Source organism: Charadrius vociferus, unplaced genomic scaffold (genome assembly GCF_000708025.1).
Source record: "Charadrius vociferus isolate BGI_N301 unplaced genomic scaffold, ASM70802v2 scaffold475, whole genome shotgun sequence".
Classification (NCBI taxonomy): Eukaryota; Metazoa; Chordata; class Aves; order Charadriiformes; family Charadriidae; genus Charadrius; species Charadrius vociferus.
In genome coordinates, this window is record NW_009648337.1 from 3,636,892 (window position 1) to 3,648,193 (window position 11,302).

The 11,302-nt window shown below is 37.0% G+C and overlaps 2 protein-coding genes across 2 annotated transcripts in view; one reads left to right on the top strand and one right to left on the bottom strand.

Annotated features, from left to right (window-relative positions):
* PHKB (phosphorylase kinase, beta) overlaps positions 1-11,153 on the bottom strand; it is an 82,032-nt gene extending 70,879 nt beyond the window's left edge. The window contains exons 1-2 of the mRNA XM_009885084.1: positions 11,099-11,153; positions 2,104-2,193 (exon numbers count right to left, since the gene is read on the bottom strand). Of these exons, the coding sequence (XP_009883386.1) occupies positions 2,104-2,193; positions 11,099-11,153 (145 nt within the window). The remainder of the gene's footprint in view (positions 1-2,103; positions 2,194-11,098) is intronic.
* Positions 11,154-11,302, top strand: part of ITFG1 (integrin alpha FG-GAP repeat containing 1) — a 67,850-nt gene continuing 67,701 nt past the window's right edge. The window contains exon 1 of the mRNA XM_009885085.1: positions 11,154-11,285. Within this exon, the coding sequence (XP_009883387.1) occupies positions 11,154-11,285 (132 nt within the window). The remainder of the gene's footprint in view (positions 11,286-11,302) is intronic.

An 11,302-nucleotide genomic window follows, 5' to 3' on the forward strand; every position in this document is an offset into this window, starting at 1 on the left:
GTTATCAAAACAATTAGAAGAAATAAAAAAATATTACTTTCATTCTTTTTGTACTTTAATATTTTGCATTTGGGAAATTGTTTTCCTAAAATTGTGTAACAACCAGCAAGCTACAGGATTGAAACCAGGCTTAATGTCCTTGAACGTGACCATTCTAACAATAACCCGTCTGTTATAAGACAAGAAAGTAGGGGTTTTTTTCCAGAATTTTATCAAGGATCAATTTTTAAAAAGCCTTTTGATTGTCTATGTATTAGAAATTAATTATTTTAAATTAAAATTACAGGGGTTTATGGCTTTTTGCATGATCCTCCTTCAGTGACTTAGTATCTTGTAACAAGAACTTTGATAAAATGTTACCTGAAAAAGTCAATATAAATTATTCTAAAATGAAGTATATATTCAATAGTAAATTTTTACTGAAGCAGACACTCGCAACATAAGTGCCCAGCAGATAAACAGCAAGTACCACCACAGATTTGGTGCTGTCAAGCATTAAAAGTAAGTTGAACACTCATCTCCTCCGTAAGAAAGATAAAAGCAATGCATCTACAAAGAGCAAGGCGTCTGTGGGTAGACAAAGCACAACTCAGACTTCACTTCAAAAACCTATTTGAATGAAGGGGGTCTCACCCCACATTTTCAGAATAACGGAAAAATTGTTCACTATTCTATACCTTTGTCTGACTAAAACTTAAATTTCAAATAGTCAATTGCACAGCCATTAAGAAAAACCCTGATTTTAGAATACAGGCAGGATTTCATTATAACACAAACCCCCCAGCACTCAAAACCATCAAAATAAACCACTGCTTCTTTAATGTGTATGTTTTTGGCTTAAAATGATCCCATAATAAAAAGAAAAATAGGAAAATTGGCTTAAAATAAGTTACCTACCAGATAAAATCTTGGCACAAAAATATATTATGGCATCATTAGTAACAAAAATTAACTTCTCACTTGTCCTGCTTTCAGCTGAGACAGACTTAATTTTTTTCCTAGTGATTGCCGTCTTTCAGATTTGGTATGAAAGGCATGTCAATAATCCATATTGTTTTAGTTGTTGCTAAGTGATGTTTATACTAGGCAAGGACTTTTTTCAGCTTCCCATGGAAGCTGAGAAGGAACACAGACAGAACAATGGAATATTCCATTACACAGACATCATGCTCCATATATAAATGGGGGTTGGCCGGGGGCTCTGCGGAGTCAGGGTGGGCAACCAATTCACCGGGCATTGAGAGTGGCTTGTCTTTTACCATTATTATTGTTATTTTCCTCTTCCCTTACTGTTCTATTAAACTGTCTTTATCTCAACCCACAAGTTTTTTTTCCCTTTCCCCTCCTTTTCTCCCTCTTCTCCCTACCCTTCTGGGGGAGGGAAGGGGGCAGCCAAGTGAGAGGCTTTGTGGTCCTAGTTGCTGGCTGGGGTTAAACCACGACATCACTGATCACCTGTAAAACTGTTTTAGGTACCGCAAGAAAGCTTTTCTCCATTTAAGTGTTTCCTCAGCTGTATCTGGCTAATGCCACAATACCAGGCTAACACTTTATCCAAAATAATTCTAAATTCAGTCTTACAGTTCGACTGTATTTCCAATGTGCATTTTCACTTTCAGGAGGAAATGTAATTCAACCCTCAAGTTTTTGCACCTTTCAAACAGAAATTTAAGAAACCATTGTCAAGTGGGAATAATGTAGCAATGATATTTAACATGTAAATATCAATTCCAATTTATATGTGGGTTAGCTCAAGCGTCAAAAACTGTCAGCAGATTACCTTTACCCCTCCCCATCCCAGACCATCAGGTGCAACTCCGAATGTGTTCTACAGTTTGACAAATATAGATGACAATTTTTAAGACTATTTGCAGGTCATGATATTTCAAGCAACGTATGAAGTATCCAAACGTTTTATATTCTCACAAGAATCTTATGGGGAGTTGTAATTACTGAACCATTTACCTCTCAGAAAATAAAAATCCTTATAAAGACTGCAGATATTATTTTAAGACAAAGCTAATTACTGTCATAACCATAACTGTAAATATTTTAGTAAGTTACACTGAAAATCTTTCATGGTAGGAACAATTATTAACTTACCAATTCTGTAATAATGATCTAGTTTATCCCACAGACTTCCCCCCTCTGGTTTTGGAAGGTTAATACTTTTAAGTGGCTCATAAATTGAACCTAGAAAAAAAGAAGAGAAAAAACAAAATAAAGATCAGAATTAGTTTCATAATTCTGCTATTGCTACAAATTACTGCAATATGATTTTTTTTCATGTTTGTTATATAAAAGCACAATTTATTGAATTTCAACTCAAACAAAAAGAATTGTAATTTCTGTAGTCTCAGAGAATAGATTTCTACATGCATTTTTTCTGATGGTATCTGTCCACACACACAAGACCTCCATCTGGATCTCCAGTGCCTTCTAGATATTCAGCTACAGCCAATGCTACATGACTTTATAGTTTAATTATTGAAGATCGCCTATTATGTGTTAAGAATTTTCTAGGAATATTTTCTTAGAAGTATGCTACAGACAGATATGTAGAAAAACAAAAGGAAGAGGGACAAAAGTAGCCCAAATTTAACTAGTCCTTTCCTACTTGCCTTCTAAAACGGTGACCATGTACAACACTATCGGTGTTTTCCCTATCCTAACCTCGTTTTCACCCACCACCTCAATAAGCCGAGCTGATTTCATGTCTTGAATCAAAAAAAGGGTTAGCTTGTTCTCCCCTACTACCAAGGCTTAAACAACCTATCCAACAGACACAGCCCATATATTCCAGAGAAATACAATGCTATCAAATCCACATCCTTCCATCCCAGTGTCCCACATATTGACTGCTTCCCTATTTGCACCTGAAAAGTCCATTTTCCTAATAGCTGACATGAGCTACCTATCAGAAAGACAAGATTTCTTAAAAATTACTGGGGTAAACCATTTCCAACTTCTAATTTAAGAGTAACATACTGCTTTCCTTTCACAAATCACTTTGGCTTTATTCAGCATTCTGGATGGCAAGAGCTCCCACAGAGCCTTTCGGTAACAGGAAGAATGAGTATTTCCCCTTTCCGGACTGCATGCTGTTCTGAAAAGCTCGGAGAACTGAACTGCCAGGGAAGCCCAGCCAGCCAAGCAGTTCTGGCACGATGCAGCAGAGTGCTCTTACGCAACTTGCCTCTTTCACACTCCCAGCACATATCCAGGCACTAGACAGGAGATTGTCTACATACAGGACTCTCATCCAAATGAAATGAATGTGTGTGGGATGGTGACCACGGCTTTAATAATCAAGTCCTGTGGTGGGGAGACTGGAAAACATTTCTTGTCCCTCAAGATTAGCCCCAAATTAGCATTACTTTTGCTTTGCAGTCATAGTAGTTGAAAAAAAAAAAAAATAAAAAAATCCACCCCTCTTGAGCAGACTCTGGTGGGTCTATTGAGCATGGATTCTCTGGAGAGGTCGACCACCACCTCTGAGCTTCTCCTAGAGCCCTTCCTTTCCGCCTTGGGAGAGGTTAAGCTACAAACAACACGTGCATACGGGAAAAGGGCCTGAGAGGGAAGCACAGAGACTCCAATTTATTTTAGTTGCCTAAAAAGACAGAGCTAAAAGAAATGAAGTTGTTCTGTAATGGAAAAAGAAAAACTTGTAATATACCACACCGAATGCATCTTCTTTTTAAAAATCAACATTCCGAACCCAATTTAAATCAATTTTTCAAAGCAATTTTATTTTTCTGCTTCTTTTTGCCTAGGAATTCCCGTCCATTAGAAAATACATAATTTATATTGTTATATTCAGTTATCTTGCAAAAGCACACAATACAGTGACCTGCAATAATTGCAGTTTTATAAGGTGATTCAGGGAAAGTAGAACAGAATATGCATAGGAAAAATTCTTTAGTAAGTCACTTATTGCATAAAAAGTAGCAAATTTATGACAAATAGTTACTTACTAGATTTTTGAAGACAAAATAAAGATTCTTACTCTTAAATTTGTTAACTGTATAACACACACATCGTACAGTCCTTTGTGTGTGAAAAAGGTTCAGAATGTCTTTTTCTTGCAGACTGTTAACCCCAGCACTGCACCATGGAAAACAGTTGAGTATTCACAGGCACACACTTATATGCACAAGTCAAAGTTTCTAAAATAAAATTGTTCTAATTTACATACTTACCAGACAATCTGTGACCCTCTGTGGCCAACAGAGAAACAAAATAAAGTTATCGTGAACATTCTTCTATTTCAGAGCATTCAAAGATTTCAACTTTGTGCAGAAAGATGACTGAACAGAATAAACAGCGTGAAAATGTCAAAGCACCACCATCTACAAATGATATTCTTTTAGATGTTTGAAACTTTTCTAGCAGAAATAAATTAAAACAGCCATAGTCGACTGTTGATGAAAGAAAAAGGTGAAATGAATTCAAAGTTTACGAAAACTGTCAAAATGTAAAGTTTTATGCCTTGAAAGTATTCCTTAAAAGTAGTCCTACTACAAGCAGGAGAACTTGTTTAAAAGAACACTTAAAAATCAAAGTTTTCCACATACTCTTCATTAATTCCTTATTAGCATCTATATAGTTTAGGTTTTGCTTGGGTGTCTACAACATTCTCCTGGACAAATCCTGTGGTAAGTTATGTTTCATTAGTATCACAATCTAATGAAAACCAAGGAACAGATAGGACAAACATGAAGCTAGCTGCTCCTTCCGTGCGGTTTTGTAGCGATATCATAACCCAGTGGAAGCTATTTTTAGGATAGCTAAAAAAAGCCCATCTCTACTCTTCTCCAAAATCTATTTGATAGTTCATTTCAGCAAGACAAAAACCTGCCATAGAAAGCTAGTTTCAATTACATATTTAAATTAGGTTTCAAAACTGAAAAAAATGACAGCAGCAAGACTCTGCAACACTTAAACATAAAAGAATGACATACGCAAATAGTGCCCTTGAGTTCTCAGTTTGTATGTTAGCATTCAGAACACACAGAATGAGGACATTAACTCCAAATAATATTTTTCATAAATATTGCGTTTCATTGTAATCATACAGTGTGAGTTTTATTTTAGGAAAATAAATAGATATGCCAGGAAGGAATATAAAAAAATTGTTGATTTAATATTTCTTCAGCTGTATACCGGTATAACAACCCTATACAAAATTTAAGTAGTGTACATGGTAGTTCAGATTTTCTTCCACAAAGAACGAAGTATGCCCATTATTTCCTTACATCAGAAGTTGATTGCTTCGAGTCAGTAACTACTTCAAAAACACTAAATAAACAAACAGTCAGGAAATCGAAGTATTGCTTCCTGCATTAATAGATTTAATATCTGATAAGAGAAAACTCAAAACCCTTATCTCAGCTCAAATTAAATCCCTGTTTGTCTTTAGATACGGCACTGACTACACTATATCCATATTTTGAAGCAAAAATTAATCCTTTTTCATTTCCTACCACTTATAGGTTCCAGAGTAACACGATTTCACCATTCTTCAAGTTGAAGAACTATTAAGGACGACAGTAATTTCCTTTCAAAGTGTTAGAGAACAGGAAGAAATCTGAAACAGCCCAATAACTGATAACAGAGATATCAATTACTAGTGTAGAGCTGCAGTAACAAACAGACAAGCTATTTCTGACTTAGCTAAGATACAGAAACTATAAGAAAACATTATCCAGCAGATGAAACTCAAATGAACAACAATTCCAGGAAAAAATTACAATTTAATTAGCTCTTCTAAGCAGAACACAAAACTGAAGGAAATTAAGGGCAGTTCTCTGAGGTAAGCTATTAGCAGTGTAAATACTCATGTATATACAACCTCTGGAGGCTGAGAATATTATGTCATCCTGATGTTAAAGTACTTTCCCATCCACTTCATTTTTATTCCTATACTTGAGATTAGCATTAATTGCTCTTCAGGGAAGAGCTATAAACTGTCTAGATGTTTAGATTTAAAAGCTATGGCCAACATTTTGAAACCCTGCTCCCAAATCCGAATATACAGAAGCTTTGAACACACACACACACACACACACACACATCCTTGAAGATAGCAGCAATTGCAGATATTAAAGAAGAACAGGCATCAGAATGGAATTCTGGACCCAGTATATGGATAAAGATTTGCATCTTTCAACAAGGATGCATTATTCAAATTTTTCAAGGTACAGAATTATAAAAAAAACCAACAACAAACAACCAAACATACCCTCCTGAACTTTAATCACAAACAAATGGAAGCAACATGGCAAGAATGTTATTTCCAACATTTCACATGCCAGAAAAATAAAAGAAAATGTTTACTTGCATAATTAAATCAGCACAGACCAAAAAATAAAAAAAAAGAAAAAAAGAAAAAAAGCTGTGAATACCAGATTCCTTTCCAGTTTTGATGAGAATAAAAACTGATCACAGTCCTTTAATGCAACAGTAGTTCTGGATGTAATTCAACACTTGAGACATGAACAGGTTCTGGATCTCAGATCACAGTAACTTTCATTACCCAGTATTAGTAGGGGCAATAACATCTTCATGTTACAGAAGTGGTTGGGACCAAAGAGGATTTTATTTCTTCACACAGCAAAGTTTAAGAAATGATACCATATGAACAAATCACATCCTCCCAACATCAGATTTCCTTTCCCTTGAGACTTTTCCTGCAATCTCTCCTGAGCTCAGACTTAATACAGTACTGGAGAGAAACACTGTTGGATACAATACAGTTTATTCTAATAGTTGTCTGCCATGAAATACATCTGCTTTTAAGTCCAAGCCCATGTAGTTGAGCAAGGTCATCTCAGAAAATTATTTTCAAAAACACTTCCACTAGCAGGAGAATTAACTTCTCATATACGTAAGTACCTGAACTTTTATTCCATGAACTTAAGATGTACCACCTGTGCTGCTGATGATAGGGATTTTTGATCACTGCATACAGGAGGAAACTGGTAATAGCTGACCCTGCTTTGAACAAGAGGCTGGAGTACATGACCTCCTAACATCCCTTCCAAACTGAACTGTTCTACAATTCAATGAAAACATGGTAAGGAAAGCCCAGGAGAGGGGTGGGGGAGCAAGAAGAAAAAGGTATTAAGGTATTTCTCTATCTGAATAAACATTAGGAGCAAACACAAGGTACAAAGTGTTACCTAGCTTGAGTGATGATAACAACACAGATAAAAATAAGCAAAATCTTGTAATAGTTCATTTAAATAGTTTTAAAGTGACAAAACTTTTCAACTATCATTTATCAAAAAACCCACATGTATTAGACTGTACATCTAGTTCGATTAGAATTTCATGGAAAAAGAAAAAATACGTATCATTTTATTTTGTCCTTTCTCTACTTCTCTCTACAGTACATTATAGTTAACAGAAATGACTGATTTCGGGATTTACAGTAACTACTAACACACAGAAGTTACTGAACACAAGAAATAAACATTGACCGTCATCCCAGTACACAGGAGATTCACATAACCAAAACACACCAAAATAGCAAAGTCTACCACACAAGCCTTGCCAATGTTGTAAGCAAGACAGGAAACCATGCAGGATATTCAAGGCAGTCATTGCCATTTCTGAGAACTCAAAACAATACAAAACTCCTAAAACTACTAAAAACGTTCATTTTGCATCATAACAACAGAAACATCATGTATCAATGTAACAATTAGGGAAGAGTAATTTTTTTTATTACGGTGTCAACACTTCACATGTCCTTTGACATTAAGAGAGGCAAAACAGAAATGCCACAGGCAGGGCAGGATCATTCAAGTGACTCAGTAGTGGCGAGAGAGAGCCGAAATCCTCTTACCAGTAACACTCACTAGCACTGCTTTTGACTTTCAGCACAGACTAAACAAGAGTCCTACACAGCTCTCCCCAGATCAGCTAGCTTCTTCACATATGGACACATTTGTTCCAGTCAAACTCTTCAAAATATATTGAGCTAAAACAGTAATGGTCTTGACAACTTCACCTATTCTAGCTTCTAAAGAGAATCTGTGCCAGGGGGCTTTATTTTGCTCCCACTTAATTTTCAAAAGTCAAGCTCTGAAACAACGACTTATTGGAAATTTTACTTCTTTTCTCTAAATCAGTCACATTGGGATTTTTTAGGAGTTAAATCTAAACGCAATTCTCAATGGAGCTTTCACATGAACATCATCTTAAAAGAGAAATTTCAGTTCAGAAATTGTTACACTGAGAGATACTTACAAGAACACAAAACAAAATAGGAAGATTTGAACAGTAGATTTCAATCTAAGTCGATTCCAATTTTCAGAAATTTTCACTGAAAGAGCTCAAACTTTTAAATTCTACTGTACAGTGCTAAAAAAAACGCTAGCACAAAACACTGGATGAAAAACAAAACACACAATTACTCTTTGTTGAGTTAAATACCCACAAACAAAAACAAAACACAGAACTGCACACTTACCAAATTTTAAAAAAGCATGCGCAGAGGAGGTTCTGTCATCATCCAAATTGGCCATTTCAAATTGGTGCAGCTAATCACAAACGTCTCAGGCTAAGCTACAGCAATTTTCAAAACTGTTTAGTAAATGTTAAAGGCAACCAGCATTAAATTAAGTGAAAGCAATGTTAGTGGAGTTATTAACATGACAGTGTGTGCAGCACAAAGGGTAGCGAAGGTTCATTACATTTTATGTTTGCCTCTTCTACCCTAAAAATTGGTTTTATTTTGCTTTTACTTCCATAAAGCTTATCTGAGTAAAATCACAGAATCTATACAAAGTCCATCTTTTGGACATTACACAGTAGCTTTGTTATTCAATAGGAAATTTGCTACTAACATCAAAACGCGCTGAATAAGATCTATTTAATATATTTCAAGATTAAATAAAAATACTGATTTAACTAGTGCGTATAAAAAAGTGTTAAGTAATTGTAAGCACGGATAGCTAAAATTCTGCTTATGCATAGTGTTGCTTTTATCCCATGTGGAATTCACACTAGGATGTTTCTTGCAGTCATATATATTGCTTATGGTACTGAATATCTCAATTATTTGAAGAAGAACTTCTTCCAGTTTGGAATGCAAAAAAAGGAAATACCGTTTGTAACTATGATGACCATTTTTTCCAAATTTTAAAGAAGTTTATGTTTTCTAAAGTAACCAAAATTTCAGGGGTTGCAGAATGGCCAGCTATTAAATATTTTTATAATTTGCTCTGAACTGTTAATTATCACAGAAGCAACAAATGAAATGCTATTTTATTGGTCAAGGAAGGGAAAGAAAAATTCCCAATAAAATTTGGGTTTACTGGCAAAAAAATAATTCATAATTTAATACACATAAACATGAAGATCTGTATTACCTCCTACAGGATAGGTTCTTAAATGATACTTTGCTGGCAGCTATAAAACGTGAATCACTCGTGCAATTCATCCACAAGTCTATATTCCATGTTTACTATAACTTACTCCAAGCATCCTGCGGAAGAAAAACAACCCACAAAACCAAAACCAAACAGTACTGTTTGTAAACTGGGACTCTTGAGCATAGTCCTCAGCCAATTCAGAAGAGTATGGGAGTGTTTCAGCCACTTTCAATGACTACACCAACCATGTCTCTTTCCGACAGTTCCAGAAGGGAAGTATAAAAGTTTGTAAGTTATACAAATTTCAACATACTTCTAAAGATGCAGGAGTAAGTTTGATAGACAAGAACGTGATTTTCATTTTTAGGTAAGAATGTTACCTGAAAGATTATATATAAAATTTGATTTTTAAAGCAACTCTTTTATCAGAAAAGCATTTCAACTAAAATCATCTTTATTTCTTGAGTAAATAAATTTCTTTGGTTACTATCTAAACAAAAAAGTCTCTACGAACAGGACAAGAAAGAAGTGAACTTCAATAACAACCTGTCATTATCACAGAAGACACTTTCTTATATGTTTAAATAGAAGGCAGCAGCAGCTGCAAAAAACTCAAGCAGTTAAAATCTTCCAAATGCTTTCTTCAGTCACAGGGCATGGGAATCCCAAAGTTAGCATGCCGCTAACAGGCAGGTTCCAGACTTTATTTTATAAACCTCTATAGCTACGTTTATAAATCAACTTCCAGATAACAGTACTGTGTAATCAGAATTGGCCACAAAGTAACAACTCATTTACTGAATACTCTTAATAACGGTATTTTGCAAATTAATACTATACATAAGTAGAATTTTTAAACGCATATGAATCAGACGAGTCTTTACTCAATCTGTACGAGAGCCCTCATGAAGCCCTGTTTTCTTTTCACGCTGTCAGATCAGTCATTACCACAATAGAACCAATCAAATATGCAAATAAGGAAATAACAATTGGATTTTATGAGCACATACGACATATAAATAAACAGCCCAGGGATCATTTAGAAAACTGCTTCTATTAAAACATTAACAACTAAAGCCCTAACAAGGCTGTATTTTATTTTTTAAAAAATAAATTAAAAATCGGGGGTTTTGAACTTTGGAAATTCAAGCCAACTGGGTAAACATCCTCCTTTCCCTTAGGCTGGAATGTAGCTGCCGCGCAGTCCAAGTTCAGAACAAGAAATTCTCATGTTAAAAAAAAAAAATCATCTTTATCCAAGGGAAACCCGGCAAAAGCTACTACTTTTCCCTAAGCGCCTGCGATTTTAAAACGCTTCACCTGTCCCGACAGCTGTGTCAACCCGCAGCAACACCAGCGGGCGCAGCTCTCTCCGCAACCCGGCTGCCACCCCACACCGCCTAAACCCGCCGAAACTCTGGGACACCCATGCCTGGAGCTCCGCCGCGGGGCCCTGCGCCTGCCCCGTACAGCTGCCGTGAGGGCCTTTAGGCCGTGAGCTGCCCCCGCGGCAGCTGTACGGGGCACAGCGAGGCCCGCCGGGGCCACCGGGCTAAGCCGGCAGTGAAGGACTCGCCAAGCTACCAGGACGGGGAGGGGAGGGACGAGAAGAGCCCCAGGGAGGGCGGCGGAGCGAGGGGAAAGAGAGCGGGAACGGGGCGGTTAGTGCTGAGGGAGCGCCGGGACTCCCCTCAGGGCAAGCCGAGAGGTCAGACCTGAACGTTTAGAACGAGCTCGCAGCTCCAGCATCTTCCAGCTCACATCGGCCATATGGGCCGCCGCAGGTGCCGCCGCCATAGCGATGAGGTCCCGCCGCTCCCGTTACTCCAGTCAGGACAGCAGTTCCCACCTCACCGACGCCGCAGCCGGGCGGCGATCTCCGCCTGGTTACCTACGGCGGCCGTAAAGAGCCTCGCACG